The 20,815-nt window shown below is 43.1% G+C and overlaps 1 protein-coding gene across 2 annotated transcripts in view; it reads right to left on the bottom strand.

Moving 5' to 3' along the window:
- The window catches only part of LOC137875081 (phospholipid-transporting ATPase ABCA1-like), a 42,355-nt gene that overhangs the window by 1,290 nt on the left and 20,250 nt on the right, over nt 1–20,815 (bottom strand). Inside the window, exons 13-48 of one of the 2 annotated variants that reach the window (XM_068714043.1) lie at nt 20,378–20,583; nt 19,983–20,159; nt 18,714–18,936; nt 17,832–18,053; nt 17,547–17,751; nt 17,210–17,323; nt 16,911–17,085; nt 16,562–16,693; nt 16,184–16,461; nt 15,888–16,108; nt 15,269–15,344; nt 14,936–15,186; nt 14,643–14,694; nt 14,365–14,490; nt 14,081–14,229; nt 13,798–13,922; nt 12,532–12,630; nt 12,186–12,375; nt 11,836–11,930; nt 11,427–11,459; nt 11,228–11,333; nt 10,976–11,050; nt 10,666–10,835; nt 9,134–9,311; nt 8,770–8,885; nt 7,773–7,917; nt 7,536–7,659; nt 5,545–5,674; nt 5,285–5,411; nt 5,010–5,072; nt 4,401–4,507; nt 3,252–3,393; nt 3,033–3,167; nt 924–1,027; nt 514–606; nt 134–377 (exon numbers count right to left, since the gene is read on the bottom strand). In XM_068714043.1, coding sequence (XP_068570144.1) covers nt 134–377; nt 514–606; nt 924–1,027; nt 3,033–3,167; nt 3,252–3,393; nt 4,401–4,507; nt 5,010–5,072; nt 5,285–5,411; nt 5,545–5,674; nt 7,536–7,659; nt 7,773–7,917; nt 8,770–8,885; nt 9,134–9,311; nt 10,666–10,835; nt 10,976–11,050; nt 11,228–11,333; nt 11,427–11,459; nt 11,836–11,930; nt 12,186–12,375; nt 12,532–12,630; nt 13,798–13,922; nt 14,081–14,229; nt 14,365–14,490; nt 14,643–14,694; nt 14,936–15,186; nt 15,269–15,344; nt 15,888–16,108; nt 16,184–16,461; nt 16,562–16,693; nt 16,911–17,085; nt 17,210–17,323; nt 17,547–17,751; nt 17,832–18,053; nt 18,714–18,936; nt 19,983–20,159; nt 20,378–20,583 — 5,208 coding nt within the window. The remainder of the gene's footprint in view (nt 1–133; nt 378–513; nt 607–923; nt 1,028–3,032; nt 3,168–3,251; nt 3,394–4,400; nt 4,508–5,009; nt 5,073–5,284; nt 5,412–5,544; nt 5,675–7,535; nt 7,660–7,772; nt 7,918–8,769; nt 8,886–9,133; nt 9,312–10,665; nt 10,836–10,975; nt 11,051–11,227; nt 11,334–11,426; nt 11,460–11,835; nt 11,931–12,185; nt 12,376–12,531; nt 12,631–13,797; nt 13,923–14,080; nt 14,230–14,364; nt 14,491–14,642; nt 14,695–14,935; nt 15,187–15,268; nt 15,345–15,887; nt 16,109–16,183; nt 16,462–16,561; nt 16,694–16,910; nt 17,086–17,209; nt 17,324–17,546; nt 17,752–17,831; nt 18,054–18,713; nt 18,937–19,982; nt 20,160–20,377; nt 20,584–20,815) is intronic. The other variant, XM_068714044.1, reaches the window with a different exon arrangement.

Raw genomic sequence — 20,815 nt, 5'->3', positions numbered from 1 at the left:
TGTGGTTACCTGCTCAGGTGTGTGTGTTTAGTGTCTTTACCTGCTCAGGTGTGTGTGTTTAGTGTGGTTACCTGCTCAGGTGTGTGTGTTTAGTGTCTTTACCTGCTCAGGTGCGTGTGTTTAGTGTGGTTACCTGGTCCAGGGTGGTCTGAGTGACGGAGTAGTCCTCGATCCTCAGCAGGTCCTTGTTCTTGGCGAGGATGGAGAAGATGTGTGTGAGTGAGGTGAGAGAAGATGGCAGCTGGTACTGTAGCATATTCCTGTGTTTCTCCTTCAGAGTGCTGCCGCTCAGCTCGCTCTCGATGAACTTCATGACGGGCAGCAGGTCTCCGTCCGGCCCCCCCACCCTCAGGATGATGGTGTACCCGTCTCCAAACCTGAGGGACACAATCACACATTAATACACAACAGGATCAATAAACTGTACGACCTGTAGGAGTGTTGGACATGTCTCATGTTGATCATCAAAACCACCTCAAGAGATCAAGAGACAGGATGTTAAACTGGTGTTACCTGTTCTTCAGGTGTTGGACACTGCCGAGACATCTGAACCTGCCGTTCACCATGATGGCCATCCTGGTACACAGCGCCTCACACTCCTCCATACTGAAACACACACAGGTAGGACACACTGAGGACACGTTAAGAGGACAACCTGAGGACACGTTGAGAGGACACACTGAGGACACACTGAGGACACATAAGGAGAAAAAGTGAGGACACATTAAGGAGACAAACTGAGGACAGACTGAACCAACGTTGTGTCCTCAGTGGGGACATGTCCTACCTGTATGAATCAAACATGGGGACATGTCCCACCTATATGAAGATAACATGGGGACATGTCCTACCTGTATGAAAATAACATGTCCCACCTGTATGAAGACAACCTGTCACACCTGTATGAAGATAACATGTCCTACCTGTGGGACGTGAGGACGACGGAGCGTCCCTCCTTGATGATGCTGTGGATACAGTTCCAGAGGGCCCTCCTGGCTTTGGGGTCCATGCCGGTGGTGGGCTCGTCCTGTAACCACGAGGACAGCCAGGTTGAGGTCGGCCCACAGGTGGAGCAGGAAGCAGAAGGTGAAGGTGAGGAGGAGGAGGAGGAGGGGCATAACTCTACAGCTCTTCTTTTGTTTCTAACGTCTGTCTTTCTTCTTCTTCAGTTTCTAACGTCTGTCTTTCTTCTTCTTCTGTCCTCAGAAAACAGCAGCAGCTCCTTTTACCCCCCCCCACCCCCCACCCCCACCCGTCCTCACTGCTGATTGGCTGTCACTGCTCTGATGCTGTTGTGTAACTTTAACACTGTGGGAACTAAATCTCCTCCTCTTCATCATCTTCATCACCACATGAATCACCGGATCAAAAGCAATAATATGTGTATATTGTGTGTGTGTATATATATATATATATATATATATATATATACACACACGTGTATATATATACATATATATATATGTATACATATATATATACATATATATATATATATATATATATATATATATATATATATATATATATATATATGTGTGTGTGTAAATATATATATATGTATATATATATATATATGTGTGTAAATATATATATATATATACACATACATATATATACACACACACATATATGTATATATGTATATATATATATAAAAAATATATATATATATATAGTGTGTGTATATTATATATAATGTATATAGTGTGTGTATATTATATACAATGTATATTGTGTGTGTATATTATATACAATGTATATAGTGTGTGTATATATATAATGTATATAGTGTGTGTATAATATATATAATGTATATAGTGTGTGTATATTATATATAATGTATATAGTGGGTGTGTATATTATATATAATGTATATAGTGTGTGTATATTATATATATATATATATAGTGTGTGTATATTATATATAATGTATATAGTGTGTGTATATTATATACAATGTATATAGTGTGTGTATATTATATACAGTGTATATAGTGTGTGTATATATATAATGTATATAGTGTGTGTGTAATATATAATGTATATAGTGTGTGTATATATAGATAATGTATATAGTGGTGTATAATATATATAATGTATATGGTGTGTGTATAATATATATAATGTATATGGTGTGTGTATATTATATATAATGTATATAGTGTGTGTATATTATATATAATGTATATAGTGTGTGTATATTATTTATAATGTATATAGTGTGTGTATATTATATATATATATAGTGTGTGTATATATTATATATAATGTATATAGTGTGTGTATATTATATATAATGTATATAGTGTGTGTATATATATATATATAATGTATATAGTGTGTGTGTATATTATATATAATGTATATAGTGTGTGTATATTATATATAATGTATATAGTGTGTGTATATTATTTATAATGTATATAGTGTGTGTATATTATATATATATATATATAGTGTGTGTGTATTATATACAATGTATATAGTGTGTGTATATTATATACAATGTATATAGTGTGTGTATATATAGATAATGTATATAGTGGTGTATAATATATATAATGTATATGGTGTGTGTATATTATATATAATGTATATGGTGTGTGTATATTATATATAATGTATATAGTGTGTGTATATTATTTATAATGTATATAGTGTGTGTATATTATATATATATATAGTGTGTGTATATATTATATATAATGTATATAGTGTGTGTATATTATATATAATGTATATAGTGTGTGTATATATATATATATATAATGTATATAGTGTGTGTGTATATTATATATAATGTATATAGTGTGTGTATATTATATATAATGTATATAGTGTGTGTATATTATTTATAATGTATATAGTGTGTGTATATTATATATATATATATATATATATATATATATATATATATATATATATATATATATATATATATATATATATATATATATATATATATATATATATATATATATATAGTGTGTGTGTATTATTTATAATGTATATAGTGTGTGTGCATATACCAGGAACACCACAGGAGGCGCTCCGATCAGAGACATGGCCGTCGACAGCTTCCTCATGTTTCCTCCGCTGTAACTTCCTGCTGCTTTCTCGGCGTACTTCATCAGACCAAGTTTCCTGATGCCCCACTCAGCCACCTGTCAATCAAACATCATCTTCATCATCATCATCATCATCTTCGTCACCACCATCATCTTCATCGTCAGCTTGCTCAGACTCACGTCACACACTTGGTCTTCTGGGACTCCTCTCAGGACGGCGTAGAGCTCCAGATGTTCTCGTCCTGTCAGCAGCTCGTTGATGGAGTCAAACTGAGGACAGTAACCCAGGAAGTGATGGACCGAGTCCATCTCTCTGAGGATGCTGCTCATAGACACACATGGAGAGACAAACACACATATAAATACACACACAAAGAAACACACACACACACACAGAGAGAGAGAGACAACGCACACACACCTCAGAACCTCATGAGTTAAAGATGAAGCAACCCTTTTAATCCTGATTAATGAGCTTAACGAGCTGCTGAGTCAGCACTTCATCATGTACTCTGGTGTATAAATACTACACTAATACACTGGTATTCATCATGTACTCTGGTGTATAAATACTACACTAATACACTGGTATTCATCATGTACTCTGGTGTATAAATACTACACTAATACACTGGTATTCATCATGTACTCTGGTGTATAAATACTACACTAATACACTGGTATTCATCATGTACTCTGGTGTATAAATACTACACTAATACACTGGTATTCATCATGTACTCTGGTGTATAAATACTACACTAATACACTGGTATTGATCCTGTACTCTGGTGTATAAATACTACACTAATACACTGGTATTCATCATGTACTCTGGTGTATAAATACTACACTAATACACTGGTATTCATCATGTACGCTGGTGTATAAATACTACACTAATACACTGGTATTCATCATGTACTCTGGTGTATAAATACTACACTAATACACTGGTATTCATTATGTACTCTGGTGTATAAATACTACACTAATACACTGGTATTCATCATGTACTCTGGTGTATAAATACTACACTAATACACTGATATTCATCATGTACTCTGGTGTATAAATACTACACTAATACACTGGTATTCATCATGTACTCTGGTGTATAAATACTACACTAATACACTGATATTCATCATGTACTCTGGTGTAAACAAACAGTTTATATAAGAAGTAAAGTTGGTTTAAGTTAATCCTCAGAATAAAGCTTCTGTTTTTCAGAACAGACCCGAGGTCAGCTCCAGGTCCTGAACTGGATGAGCTCCGGGTCTGTTATACTCTATATATATCTATATCTGTTGAACTGGATGAGCTCACCTCTTCCCAGCTAGGAAAGCTTCTCCACTGGTCACCAGAGTGTCTCCAGTCAGCATCTTAAAGGTCGTCGTCTTTCCAGCTCCGTTCACCCCGAGGAGCCCGAAACACTGAGAAAACACATACAAATATACATTATTTATACATTATATACATATGTATATACATGTATATATATATACATGTATATATATGTATATACATATATATATACATTATATATACATGTATATATATATACATGTATATATAATGTATGTATGTATACATATATATATATATATATATATATATATATATATATATATACATACATATGTATATATATAATGTATGTATGTATACATATATATACATATGTATATATATATATACATGTATATACATATATACATTATATATATACATATATATACATTATATATAATGTATATATGTATACATATATACATATGTATATATATACATGTATATACATATATACATTATATATATATACATATATATACATTATATATAATGTATATATATATATATATATATATATATATATATATATATATATATATATATATATATATATACTGATGAGTGTGATGAGGAGAGTCTCACCTCTCCAGGTGGAATCCCGACACAAAGTCGATCCACCGCCGGCTTCTGTTTCCGTTTAAACACCTGAAGACATTTAATATTTTAGGACAATAACACATGAAGTGTGTGTGTCTCTATGTGTGTGCGTGTGTGTGTGTGTGTGTGTGTGTGTGTGTGTGTGTGTGTGTGTGTGTGTGTGTCTCAGTGTGTGTCTGTCTGTGTCTATGTGTGTGTGTGTGTGTGTGTGTGTGTGTGTGTGTGTGTGTGTGTCTGTCTGCGTGTGTCTCTGTGTGTACCTTGGTGAGTTGTCTCAGCTCCAGAATGTCTCCATGTCCTTGTCCGTGGACGATCCTCTGTCTCTCTCGGGCCACGTCCTCGTCTTCCTCTCCCAGTGGTCCCAGTTTAGTGAGTTTACTGACCGACCTGATGGACAATGAGCTCATGTAGTACTGCTGTGTACACGGAGTACTGTGTAGTAGTGTGTAGTAGTGTGTAGTTGTGTGTAGTAGCGTGTAGTACTGTGTAGTACTGTGTAGTGTTGTGTAGTACTGTGTACCTGGGTTTGATGAAGAACCTGTACTGGATGAGGACGGTGATGATGAAGAACACGACTCCCTCCACAGCCATGGCGAACAGGTTCTTACCCACCATGTCCCACTCGAGAGGAGAACGTAACCTGTTCTCACCTGAAAGAAACCATTAAACAACACCTCTACTGTGAGAGTATCTAGAGAGAACAACACCTCTACTGTGAGAGTATCTAGAGAGAACAACACCTCTACTGTGAGAGTATCTAGAGAGAACAACACCTCTACTGTGAGAGTATCTAGAGAGAACAACACCTCTACTGTGAGAGTATCTAGAGAGAACAACACCTCTACTGTGAGAGTATCTAGAGAGAACAACACCTCTACTGGGAGAGTATCTAGTGAGAACAACACCTCTACTGTGAGAGTATCTAGAGAGAACAACACCTCTACTGTGAGAGTATCTAGAGAGAACAACACCTCTACTGTGAGAGTATCTAGAGAGAACAACACCTCTACTGTGAGAGTATCTAGAGAGAACAACACCTCTACTGTGAGAGTATCTAGAGAGAACAACACCTCTACTGTGAGAGTATCTAGTGAGAACAACACCTCTACTGGGAGAGTATCTAGAGAGAACAACACCTCTACTGTGAGAGTATCTAGAGAGAACAACACCTCTACTGTGAGAGTATCTAGAGAGAACAACACCTCTACTGTGAGAGTATCTAGAGAGAACAACACCTCTACTGTGAGAGTATCTAGAGAGAACAACACCTCTACTGTGAGAGTATCTAGAGAGAACAACACCTCTACTGTGAGAGTATCTAGAGAGAACAACACCTCTACTGTGAGAGTATCTAGAGAGAACAACACCTCTACTGTGAGAGTATCTAGAGAGAACAACACCTCTACTGGGAGAGTATCTAGTGAGAACAACACCTCTACTGTGAGAGTATCTAGAGAGAACAACACCTCTACTGTGAGAGTATCTAGAGAGAACAACACCTCTACTGTGAGAGTATCTAGAGAGAACAACACCTCTACTGTGAGAGTATCTAGAGAGAACAACACCTCTACTGTGAGAGTATCTAGAGAGAACAACACCTCTACTGTGAGAGTATCTAGTGAGAACAACACCTCTACTGGGAGAGTATCTAGAGAGAACAACACCTCTACTGTGAGAGTATCTAGAGAGAACAACACCTCTACTGTGAGAGTATCTAGAGAGAACAACACCTCTACTGTGAGAGTATCTAGAGAGAACAACACCTCTACTGTGAGAGTATCTAGAGAGAACAACACCTCTACTGTGAGAGTATCTAGAGAGAACAACACCTCTACTGTGAGAGTATCTAGAGAGAACAACACCTCTACTGTGAGAGTATCTAGAGAGAACAACACCTCTACTGTGAGAGTATCTAGTGAGAACAACACCTCTACTGTGAGAGTATCTAGAGAGAACAACACCTCTACTGTGAGAGTATCTAGTGAGAACAACACCTCTACTGTGAGAGTATCTAGAGAGAACAACACCTCTACTGTGAGAGTATCTAGTGAGAACAACACCTCTACTGTGAGAGTATCTAGAGAGAACAACACCTCTACTGTGAGAGTATCTAGAGAGAACAACACCTCTACTGTGAGAGTATCTAGAGAGAACAACACCTCTACTGTGAGAGTATCTAGAGAGAACAACACCTCTACTGTGAGAGTATCTAGTGAGAACAACACCTCTACTGTGAGAGTATCTAGAGAGAACAACACCTCTACTGTGAGAGTATCTAGTGAGAACAACACCTCTACTGTGAGAGTATCTAGTGAGAACAACACTTCTACTGTGAGAGTATCTAGTGAGAACAACACCTCTACTGTGAGAATATCTAGAGAGAACAACACCTCTACTGTGAGAGTATCTAGTGAGAACAACACCTCTACTGTGAGAGTATCTAGTGAGAACAATACCTCTACTGTGAGAGTATCCATACGCACATTGAGTCACTGTGTGTTTTTGTTTTACCAAATCTCTCCAGGGCGTCGGCCATTGCCTGGTTCTTCACCATGTCGATGAGTCCTCGACCGAGACAGAAGTGAGGGAAGATGAGGAGGACGTTCTTTAGGATGTCGTTGATTCCCCCAATCTCCTGAGAACGAGAAGTTAATCCACGTTTAATTCTGAGGTTTAGATTACAGATGCAGTTTAGATAAACTCTGATCTTCAGATTAAAGCTGGAGTTGAGATGAACTCTGATCTCACGTTGTTTCCGAACAGCTCCATGACGAAGGTGGAGATGCTGCCGTTGATGCCGATGAGGATGTTGACGCTGGTGAGGACGACGTAGGCCGTGCTTGGGATCTGGAAGAAGAAGGAGGCCGGGTACATCAGAGGAGTGATGGACCAGCTGAGAACAAGAGAAGAAGAAGGTTCTGTTAGAGAGAGAACATCAAAGATTTATTAGAACAAACTGAAAGCTCCGGAAAATACACTAAACTTACTTTATGCCAAAAGTAATCTGCTGTTTAAAGTACTGTGTAGTATTACAGTGTGGTAGTACTGTGTGGTAGTACTGTATATCACTAGTCTGTAGCACTACTCTGTAATATTACTCTGTAGCAGTACTCTCTATTTGTAGTGTGTATCAGTACTCTGTATTAATACTGTGTATCAGTACTCTGTAGCAGTACTCTGTAGAAGTACTCTGTAGTATTACTCTTGTCACAAACCGGGCCGAACGACCATGACAAAAAAGGGAGATGCATTCAACAAAGCAGTTTAACAATTATTTATTAATTCTAATAACTAATCACCTCCACTTCCACCTCCACATCCACCTCCACACCCGCCTCCACCTCCACACCCACCTCCACACCCATTTCCACCTCCACATCCACCTCCACCTCCACACCCACCTCCACACCCACTTCCACCTCCACATCCACCTCCACACCCGCCTCCACCTCCACACCCGCCTTCACCTCCACACCCGCCTCCACACTCACCTCCACATCCACACCCACCTCCACATCCACCTCCACACCCACTCACTTCCACCTCCACAACCGCCTCCACACCCACCTCCACATCTACCTCCACCTCCACACTCACCTCCACATCCACCTCCACACCCACCTCCACACCCACCACTCTGTATGAGTACTCTGTATCGGTACTCTGTATCAGTACTCTGTATCAGTACTCTGTCTGTAGTAGTACTCTGTATCAGTATTATGTAGTAGTAGTACTGTTCTCTGACCCGTAGAGCAGCAGCAGCAGAGCGAGCACCGGCAGGTTGGTGGAGGAGACGTAGGCTTGTTGTTGGAAACAGATGAAGATGATGACGACCAGCGTTGCTGGGACAACGTAGTTACACTATAGAGAGACAAACAACAAAATCAACAACACTGATACACACATTACACACTGTAGAGACACAATCTATTGATAGATACTACTGATGGTATTTATTGATGGTATCTATTGATGGATACTGCTGATGGGATCTACTGATGGTATCTATTGATGGATACTGCTGATGGTATCTACTGATGGTATCTATTGATGGGATCTATTGATGGTACATTGATTGTATACTCTCAGAATGAACATCCTATTCTCACCATGTCCCAGATAAAGTTGGCCACCCAGTAGAGTAGCGGCTGCACTCCGCTGATGAACTGCATGTGTTTGGCTTTACTGACTCGCTCCTGGATGAGGAAGACCACGAAGCTGGCCGGGACGAAGGACATGGCGAATATCACACAGATGGACACCAGGACGTCCACAGAAGTCGTTACCCTGGAGACAGACAGGAGGAGGAGTCAGGTCTGTGTGGTTGATGTGAACCATGAAGTCAATATCATGGTCAGACTCAGGTGTACTTCCTGTCAGGTCAGTAGTCTCAGGTGTACTCCCTGTCAGGTGAGTAGTCTCAGGTGTTTTTCCTGTCAGGTCAGTGGTGTCAGTTGTACTTCCTGTCAGGTGGGTAGTCTCAGGTGTTCTTGTCAGGTCAGTAGTCTCAGGTGTTCTTCCTGTCAGGTCAGTAGTCTCAGGTGTACTTCCTGTCAGGTCAGTAGTCTCAGGTGTTCTTCCTGTCAGGTCAGTGGTCTCAGGTGTACTTCCTGTCAGGTGAGTAGTCTCAGGTGTACTTCCTGTCAGGTCAGTAGTCTCAGGTGTACTTCCTGTCAGGTAAGTAGTCTCAGGTGTACTTCCTGTCAGGTCAGTAGTCTCAGGTGTTCTTCCTGTCAGGTCAGTAGTCTCAGGTGTACTTCCTGTCAGGTGAGTAGTCTCAGGTGTACTTCCTGTCAGGTCAGTAGTCTCAGGTGTACTTCCTGTCAGGTGGGTAGTCTCAGGTGTTCTTGTCAGGTCAGTAGTCTCAGGTGTTCTTCCTGTCAGGTCAGTAGTCTCAGGTGTACTTCCTGTCAGGTCAGTAGTCTCAGGTGTTCTTCCTGTCAGGTCAGTAGTCTCAGGTGTTCTTCCTGTCAGGTCAGTAGTCTCAGGTGTTCTTCCTGTCAGGTCAGTAGTTTCAGGCGTATTTCCTGTCAGGTCAGTAGTCTCAGGTGTTCTTCCTGTCAGGTCAGCAGTCTCAGGTGTACTTCCTGTCAGGTCAGCAGTCTCAGGTGTTCTTCCTGTCAGGTCAGCAGTCTCAGGTGTTCTTCCTGTCAGGTCAGTAGTCTCAGGTGTTCTTCCTGTCAGGTGAGTAGTCTCAGGTGTACTTCCTGTCAGGTCAGTAGTCTCAGGTGTTCTTCCTGTCAGGTCAGTAGCCTCAGGTGTATTTCCTGTCAGGTCAGTAGTCTCAGGTGTTCTTCCTGTCAGGTCAGTAGTTTCAGGTGTATTTCCTGTCAGGTCAGTAGTCTCAGGTGTTCTTCCTGTCAGGTCAGTAGTCTCAGGTGTACTTCCTGTCAGGTCAGCAGTCTCAGGTGTTCTTCCTGTCAGGTCAGCAGTCTCAGGTGTTCTTCCTGTCAGGTCAGTAGTCTCAGGTGTTCTTCCTGTCAGGTCAGTAGTCTCAGGTGTACTTCCTGTCAGGTCAGCAGTCTCAGGTGTTCTTCCTGTCAGGTCAGCAGTCTCAGGTGTTCTTCCTGTCAGGTCAGTAGTCTCAGGTGTTCTTCCTGTCAGGTCAGTAGTCTCAGGTGTACTTCCTCTCAATACTCACAGAGCCACCTGTGACAGCTGCTCCTTGGTGAGGTTCAGAGGGTGGTTGAAGGCCCTGATGCCGTACTGGTTGGGGTCTTTCCCTTCAGGCAGGTTTGCCCTCAGGATGCCGTTGTTCATCACGTTGATGAAGGCTCCGATGCTGTGCCAGCCTTTGTTGTTGAACCAGATCTGAGGACGGTTCACATCTCATTATTCCTCTGTCATTAGTCAATAATTATAATAATAACAGCTGTAGTTTAGTAGAAACAAGCATCTCCAGGAGCTTTCAACCACGTCACAGGGTCTTCTTCAGTCCTTCAGTTTCTCACCTTCACGTTGTTCTTTGTGTCCAAACCGTTGATGAAGCCTGACAGACTGTCGAGGAATCGATCTGCTGCCGCTCCCTGAAACGAGCAGTTGTCAGTTTAACATCCAACACTTCATTCATTCACAGTGTAGATCATTGAATTAACTTACTTCATTTAGTTTATGTAGTTCATTGAATTAATTGAGTTTTCTTAGTTTATTTACTTAATTAATTGAATTAAATCAATTAAAGAATTTCTGAAGCTTGAACCGACCTTCTGTAGCTCAAAGATCTTTCTGACTCGTTCGATGGCATCGTCGATCTCATTGGCCGGTGGGAGGACCTGAGTGCTCCTGGCGCCCAATGAGAAGCCTCCGTACCTGCAGAGAGAAAAAGCAGATCAATGTGTGACAAACAGGAAACAACCACAGTTTATGGTTTACAAAATAAAAGCAGAAGAAAGAAAAACTGACCTGAACTCGTTCACCCAAACTTTGTTCTTCAGACTGTGAACAGACAGCAGCTTTTAGTCACCAAGTAACACTGTGCACTCCGTGTACTACTGTGTACTTCTGTGTCCACTGTGTACTACTGTGTATTACTGTGTATCTACAGTGTACTCCGTGTATATACAGCACATTTAACGGGTATCTACAGTATATTAAATGTGTATATTCTGTGTATTACATGTGTATCTACAGTGTATCTTCAGAGTATTAAATGTGTATCTACAGAGTATTTACTGTGTGTCTTTAGAGTATTTAATGTGTATCTTCAGAGGTTAAATGTGTATCTAATGTGTATCTACAGTGTATTTAATGTGTATATTCTGTGTAGTTACTGTGTATTTCTGTGTATATGTACTGCAGTATATTGTCTCACCTCTTGCCGATGATCTGAGCGTATGTTTTCACCAGGTAGTCTGAGATGTTTCTTCCTGTCAGGTTCTGCAGAGTGTCGTTGGCGCTCAGCTTCATCTGAACAACAACAGTCATTTCTTTAACAACATTACTATTAACTGTAAATCATTTATTGTACTAATACTGTTTATTTCCCTTTAATATATAAGAATGTTAATAATAACAACAATAATAACAATTTTCTTTGTGCTGTTTTCCGCACACATACCACCAGACTATAATTCTGATGAAGATATATAATATTTACATGAATATATTTTAACAGAGGCCTAATGATGCGTTCAGGTTGAGGTCTGGGTCAGGTGGTCTGACCTCAGGGGGGGGCAGTCCTCCGGCTCCAGCGGGACAGTCTGGCAGCATCTTCTTCTTGCCGTCACAGCTGCAGAAACAGGCCGGAGACGGATCCTCCATGGTCCAGTTTGTGGAACTGAACAGCTGCTGGAGGCTTTCAGGGACATCAGGAATCTGCCAGTCCTCATCGCCCATCGTACAGGGAGCCTCTCTGAGGACGGGTAGATAATCAATGATCATACTGCATGTGTGACTAACTCATCCTTAAAGATACAGGACAGGCCAAATGAGGATGAAGATTTTATACACTCTATATATAAATATACTGTATATTTACGTAGTATATTGTTTGTATATGTTTTCTTACGGGATGGGATGTCCGTCCATGCAGCGAGTCCCAAAGCCCGGAGCGTCCAGCAGAGCGCCTAACAACTTCTGCATGTTGACGTCTCCGGGAGCGTCATCACTGACACACAAACAAACAACACACACAATTAACTCAGTCTGTCAGAGTGTGTGTGTGTGTGTGTGTGTGTGTGTGTGTGTATGTGTGTGTAACAGGTATGTTTCTACAATGTAGGATAGTTTAGTACAGTGTGGGATAGTTTAGTACAGTGTAGGATAGTTTAGTACAGTGTGGGACAGTTTAGTACAGTGTGGGATAGTTTAGTACAATGTAGGATAGTTTAGTACAGTGTGGGACAGTTTAGTACAGTGTGGGATAGTTTAGTACAATGTAGGATAGTTTAGTACAGTGTGGGACAGTTTAGTACAGTGTAGGATAGTTTAGTACAATGTAGGATAGTTTAGTACAGTGTGGGACAGTTTAGTACAGTGTAGGATAGTTTAGTACAATGTAGGATAGTTTAGTACAGTGTGGGACAGTTTAGTACAGTGTGGGATAGTTTAGTACAGTGTGGGACAGTTTAGTACAGTGTGGGATAGTTTAGTACAGTGTGGGATAGTTTAGTACAATGTAGGATAGTTTAGTACAGTGTGGGACAGTTTAGTACAGTGTAGGATAGTTTAGTACAATGTAGGATAGTTTAGTACAGTGTGGGACAGTTTAGTACAGTGTGGGATAGTTTAGTACAGTGTGGGACAGTTTAGTACAGTGTGGGACAGTTTAGTACAGTGTGGGATAGTTTAGTGCAGTGTGGGATAGTTTAGTACAATGTGGGACAGTTTAGTACAGTGTAGGATAGGTTAGTGCAGTGTGGGATAGTTTAGTGCAGTGTAGGATAGTTTACTGCAGAGTGGGATAGTTTAGTACAGTGTAGGATAGTTTACTACAGTGTGGAATAGTGTAGTACAGTGTGGGATAATTTAGTACAGTGTGGGATAGTTTACTGCAGTGTAGGATAGTTTAGTGCAGTGTTGGATAGTTTAGTACAGTGTAGGATAGTTTAGTACAGTGTCGGATAGTTTAGTACAGTGTAGGATAGTTTAGTACAATGTGGGATAGTTTAGTACAGTGTAGGATAGTTTACTGCAGTGTAGGATAGTTTAGTGCAGTGTTGGATAGTTTAGTACAGTGTAGGATAGTTTAGTACAGTGTTGGATGGTTTAGTACAGTGTAGGATAGTTTAGTACAGTGTGGGATAGTTTAGTACAGTGTGGGACAGTTGTGTACCTGATGAAGGTGACCTGGTCTTCATACATCCAGGGCTGCAGCTCCAGACTGGGATATTTTCCAAAAGGAGGTACGATGAGACTGAAGACCAGAGCAATGCACACGAACACAGCAGGAAGAACAATCTGCAATAAAAATAGAACTTTGAAAAGTGAACAAATCTGCTAACAATTACAGGAAACATATATTCAATTATATATTCACATTTCTAATTATCTAAATCTCTCTCTATATATAAATATAAGTTATATTATACATATATATATTTTAACGGTCAGCGTACCTGAGCGAAGAAGCCCTTCCTGGAGCGTCGAGCAAACAGAAATCGTTTCCACATCAGTGCTACAAACTGCTGCCTCTTCAGACTCCAACCTTTCACCTCATACAACCCTTTACCGTCGGTACAGTTCAACCAGTCCGTCTCCCGGCACTCTGAGGGGTCACATGAGGTCACACAGGTCACATGAGGTCACATGAGGTCACACAGGTCACATGAGGTCACACAGGTCACATGAGTGCGTATGTGACTAAAACATAAATACAACATAAATACAACATATCGTGTACCTGGATCTCCGTCAGACTCGTTGCAGTCATTGTTGTCGTCCTCTGTTAAAGGTCTCAGACAGCTCTGATGGTCTCCTCCACCGAAGGCGTGAGTCCTCCTCCGCCTCCGGACAGGAAGTGTACCATCTGACACACACACACACACACACACACACACACACACACACACACACACACACACACACAGTAGTGTGTAGTAGATGTAGTTTATGTTACAGGATGTGTTGACTGGATGTCATGCTGTTATTATGACATCAAGGTCAGAGGTCACTCCTCACCTGAGGGCACTTCAGTGTCGACTCCGTTATCTTCAGCCACTTTCAGGAAAATCTACAAGTCAAAAAACACACACACACACACACACACACACACACACACACACACACACACACACACACACACACACACACATATATATGTGTGTACAATGATATTTTCCAATCATGTCTCTTGGACCAAAGTCAGATACATTAATTATTCTAAAGAAGTTTGTCTGTTTGTTGTATTCACACTTTAATATTTTAGAATTAGTAATGAATATTTATAATTCTTATAGTATAACAAACGTCACCTCCTCCAGCGTGGTGTCGGACACGCCGTAGCTGGAGATACCGAGGTCGGGCAGCTTGAGGTCCAGGTCTTTGAAGAGCTCCACGAAGGCCCCGTCCTTGGCGGCGCTGTAGGGCAGGACGTAGGTCAGCTCGTGGCCGAGGTCCTCCACCAGGCGGGCGGCGGGGACGTGACACAGGATCAGACCCGAGACCAGGGACACGTCGGGGGGCACGAAGGGGACGTTGCAAATGGACGCCGCCGGCCCGTTTTCTGAGGACACGAGACATGAGACACAGATCAGATCCACCTGAAGGTGAACGAATCAAACGCTCTGCAGGAACAGAGAGCTCACCGATGGTCGCGGCCTCACTTTCATGTTCGCTGCCGAGTCCGGCGTCACTGCTGCTGACCGAGGCACACTCCTCCTCCTGAAACACAAAGTACACAATAAGTACTCCTCCTGAAACACAAAGTACACAATAAGTACTCCTCCTGAAACACAAAGTACACAATAAGTACTGCTCTACTTGAAACACAAAGTACACAATAAGTACTCCTCCTCCTGAAACACAAAGTACACAATCATAAGCACTGGTACTGTACAGTGAGACACTAAGACACTGAGACACTGAGACACGCTGTACAATGAGACACTAAGACACTGAGACACTAAGACACACTGTACAGTGAGACACTAAGATACTAAGACACAATGTACAGTTAGACACTAAGATACTAAGACACAATGTACAGTGAGACGCTGAGACACACTGTATATTAAGACACTAAGACACACTGTACAGTGAGACAGTGACACAGTGAGACGCTGAGACACACTGTACAGTGAAACACTAAGATACTAAGACACAATGTACAGTGAGACACTAAGATACTAAGACACAATGTACAGTGAGACAGTGAGACACTAAGACGCTGAGACACACAGTGAGTAGTGTAACTGCGGCACAGACCTTTTTGGTGAAGGACACGGTGCTGGAGGAGTTCCTGCAGGAGCTCAGCGATGGCTCTGGTTCCTTCTTCACCAGCGTCAGGTAATAGCCCGTCCCGAGCTGGTTCTTCAGGTACAGAGACGAGCCCACGCAGCACAGCTTCCCGTGGGAGATGATGGCGATCCGGTCGCCCAGGATATCGGCCTCGTCCATGTGGTGCGTGGAGAGGATGATGGTCCGACCTGACGGGAGACAGGAAGTTAAATCACAGTCTAGCTAGTTAAAATAACCAGCAATGTCCTATTAGGACCACTCACCCTGTCGGTACTTTAGCAGCAGATCCCAGATCCCTCTGCGGGCGAAAGGGTCCACACCGGCCGTGGGTTCGTCCAGGATCACGACCTTCGACCCACCGACGAAGGCCAGTGCCACAGACAGTTTCCTTTGCATGCCGCCGGACAGCGTGCTGGTCCTGGAGTTACGTTTGTGTGGCAGCCCCGTGTCCTGCAGGATCTGCTCAATCTCACCTTTCACCTGCTGCTCTGACAGGCCTTTGAGCCGGCCGTAGAACCAGATGTGCTCCTCCACCGTCAGCCTGCAGGGGGCGCCACAGCACACAAACACCGTCAATAAACAAAGGCACGTCTCCAACCCTGGCGTGGATGAACAGACCTGCATCGTGTCTGAGGACTCACATGCTGAAGAGGACATTGTGTTGAGGACAGACTCCCAGACTCTGTCTGATGGCACTCAGCTCAGTCCGGATGTCTCTGCCCAGGATGTAGGCGGTACCGGAGGTTGGAGGGAACAGACCGGTCAGGATGGACCTGCAGGGACCAGATGATTTAGATGGACATTTTAGATCTGTTCCTGTACTTCTGCCTGCATCGTCACGTGTAAAAGTATATGTCCCTGATCCTGTACCCGTCCCTGATCCTGCTAATGGTCTTGTACCTGTCCCTGTCCCTGATCCTGTCCCTGATCCTGTCCCTGATCCTGTCCCTAATCCTGTCCCTGTCCTGGTTGATGTGGTCCTCTACTCACATGGTGGTGGTTTTCCCAGCTCCGTTGTGTCCCAGGAAGGAGGTGATTTGTCCCTCGTAGAAGCCGAGCGTCAGTCCATCCACTGCCAGCTTCTTCCCGTGACGGTAGACCTTCACCAGGTTCTCAATGTAGACTCCTGGCTCCAGGTGAGCCGGCTCCTCCTCTATACACACAGCTAGAAAAAACACATGCATCACTGCTCTGTCCAGGAAGTCTCTTTCAGAATAAAAGTCTAATAGGAGGTTACAGATGCAGCTATATTGCCACCGTGTGGTTACTCAGAGTTACTGCAGCCTCACCTTCTGGGTTTTCCTTCCGTCTCAGCGGGATTTTGTTGGATCTCCCGTCTTTCTCACCAAACCAGTAGCTCTTAGTGAAGGGGAAGTACCAGGGTCGAGGGATCCCGTACTGACCTGAGACAAATAAACCTTATTAATGATCAGAATACATATTTATTATTCTTATTACTTCCAATAAGAAAAGAGACACTTTCTTGTTCCACCTACTGACCAGAGTCAGTTTAGGAAATGATTAAAACTGTGGAAGGATCTTAAAGTTAAGATCATCATGGATTTGGTAACACATTTTTAAGCCTGAAGTCTTTGGCGTCTGTTGACCACGTTTCACTTCTCTCACCTGGAAACACGGCCTCAATATACCAGGTGAGGACTCCGTACAGGAAGGAGTCCACGTACATGAGGATGATGGCGGTGCGGAGGCTGAAGTCGTCCTCCTCCAGAGGACTGGACAGCAGGTTGTTCCACTGGATGCCGACTCCTTGCTCCTCGAACAGGGCGAAGTACTCGCAGCCAAACCCGAACGCCACGGGGGACAGGAAGCTCTGAGGGGGGGGAGAGACATGTGACTCACTCCCATCCAATAACAACAAAGCGTCACAACAACAAACAAAGGATTTCTTACGGCGAAGACTTTGGCTCCGAAGCCAATGTAGTCCTGCCAGGCCACGCAGAGCACGTAGGGCAGGTAGAGGGTGAAGTAGATGATTCCTCCGCAGGCGGCGGCCAGGTTTGCACGGGCGAACCCCGTGCTGAGGAGGAAGCACTGCATGATGGTCACCACGGCGAAGGACCCCAGGAAGAGGAAGACCACGCCGGGGTCGCTGTAAGGCAGCAGGTTCCCCTTCTGTTCAGAGTAAAGACCATCGGATCAATAACACAAACCAGACTCATGTGATGAACTGTTAAACATATGCAGATTCATAAGATTTATTATCACATCAGACTAAAACATGAACAAATCATCACAAGTAGCTGAAGAGTTAAATGAATCCTTCATTCACACCAACATTAGCTACGAAGTCCCACAAGGTTCTGTACTGGGACCCATTCCATTCACCTTATATATGTTTCCTTTACACAATATTATGCAGATGATACACAATTATATCTGTAGATTAAGCCAGACAAATTAAACCTGTTGATTACGCTGTTAAGTTAGACAATGACTTGAAGAATGAATCTATTATCAAATTAGTAGATGGCTAATCAACTGCAGTCGAAACGTATTTAAAAACAGGTGACCAAAGTTTTGTGGAATCAAATTTAGCAAAGACATAAAAACAACATAACGATAACATAAAACCATAAAAGCAAAGCCATGAGAACAAAGAATAAAATGTATTGAAGACGGGATTTAAAAACAAGCTGATAGATTATATGTAATCAATTAAAGGTGAAATATAAATGATATTATTTCAGTGTATATTGGAGGTTTTGTTGAGATAACTCAGATAACATGAACTAAATAAATCTATAAAGTATAATAAATTAGATCCAGGCTGACCTTCAGCAGCAGCACCAGCAGGCCGGCGCTGACCAGCAGAGGAATCAGGCAGCTGATGAACCAGCTGAACCACAAGATGCCGTTGTTCAGTCCCATGATCCTCATGGTCTCCTTCAGACGAGCCTCCTTCTCGTACACGACGCTCTTCAGGATGATCGCCACCGAGTACATCCACGCCAGAGTCATGAAGAGAGGCATGGAGCGGCTCATCACCCGCAGGAAGCTGGACGGGAGGGACAAAGGGGACGGGTTAGGATATGGAGGACATGGAGGACGGGTTAGGACGTGGAGGATGGGTTAGGACATGGAGGACGGGTTAGGACATGGAGGACGGGTTAGGACATGGAGGACAGGTTAGGACATGGAGGACGGGTTAGGACATGGAGGACGGTTAGGACATGGAGGACAGGTTAGGACATGGAGGATGTGGATGACATGGAGGACAGGTTAGGACATGGAGGACGTGGATGACATGGAGGACAGGTTAGGACATGGAGGACATGGAGGATGGGTTAGGACATGGAGGACGGGTTAGGACATGGAGGACAGGTTAGGACATGGAGGATGGGTTAGGACATGGAGGACGGGTTAGGACATGGAGGACATGGAGGACATGGAGGACGGGTTAGGACATGGAGGACGTGGAGGACATGGAGGATGGGTTAAAACATAGAGGACAGGTTATAACATGAAGGATGAGTTAAAACATGGAGGACAGGTTATAACATGGAGGACGGGTTAGGACGTGGAGGACGGTTTAGGACATGGAGGACGGGTTAGGACATGGAGGACATGGAGGATGGGTTAAAACATGGAGGACAGGTTATAACATGGAGGATGGGTTAAAACATGGAGGATGGGTTAAAACATGGAGAACGGGTTAGGACATGGAGGATGGGTTATAACATGGAGGACAGATTAGGACATGGAGGACGGGTTAGGACATGGAGGACAGGTTAAAACATGGAGGACATGGAGGACGGGTTAGGACATAGAGGACAGGTTAAAACATGGAGGACAGGTTAAAACATGGAGGACATGGAGGACGGGTTAGGACATGGAGGACGGGTAAAAACATGGAGGACAGGTTAGGACATTGAGGACAGGTAAAAACATGGAGGACATGGAGGACAGGTAAAAACATGGAGGACATAGAGGACGGGTTAGGACATGGAGGACAGGTTAAAACATGGAGGACATGGAGGACAGGTTAGGACATGCAGGACAGGTTAGGACATGGACGGGTTGGACATGGAGGACAGGTCTTACATGTCGTCCACGTAGCACGGATAAGGCATCTGCTGGATGTAGACGCCCGTCTTCTCCTTGGTGCCCGTCACTGCTCTGATGATGCCTTGCTCAATAACGTCCTGCAGGTACGAGAACCCGCCCCAGATGTACCGCATGTCCTCAAAGGGGTCTGCACGAGGACCCGGGTCCCAGTACCTGAGGAGGAGGAGGACAGACATGAAGAACATCATCCTCTTCTGTCAGAGCCAGGCTAGCTGTTTCCCACCATTTGCAGTTATTATGCTAAGCTAAGCTAGTGTCCCCACAATGATTGTAAATAAACACACCTCTCAGGCTCTGGGTTGTTTATGTTGGAGTCACTTTCATCTGTGTGTGTGTGTGTGTGTGTGTGTGTGTGTGTGTGTGTCTCTCACGCGTCTTTGATCTTATTGGTCCTCTCCACGTTGTCGATGTCCATGCGGATCTTGTAGTTGAGTTTGGCCGGCAGCTCGGTGGCGTTTGGATCGACGTCCGGGAACACGATCCCTGCCCAGAACTTCCTGTCCTCCAGCAGCACCATGGATTGATTGACCAGTCGCTCCTCGCTGGAGACAGGCTCCAGTTTGTCCAGGTTCACACACTAGCACACACACACACACACACATCACAGTCTGATGAAGCCCTGGTGCTCTTCACTTATATCAAAGTAAGGTCAAAACCTGCATGAGTACAGTAGTTAATATACTGCACAATGTAGTGAAGTACGCACAACGTAGTGAAGTACGCACAACGTAGTGAAGTACGCACAACGTAGTGAGCATTTGTCTCTTTACTCTGGCAGTGTTCTGGAGCTTGTAACCATGAGGAGGGCT

This window comes from Cebidichthys violaceus, unplaced genomic scaffold, assembly GCF_023349555.1.
Source record: "Cebidichthys violaceus isolate CVI_PGR_0920_01 unplaced genomic scaffold, fCebVio1.0.p SCAF_2, whole genome shotgun sequence".
NCBI classification, from domain to species: Eukaryota; Metazoa; Chordata; class Actinopteri; order Perciformes; family Stichaeidae; genus Cebidichthys; species Cebidichthys violaceus.
This window is presented reverse-complemented; position numbering and strand designations above follow the sequence as displayed.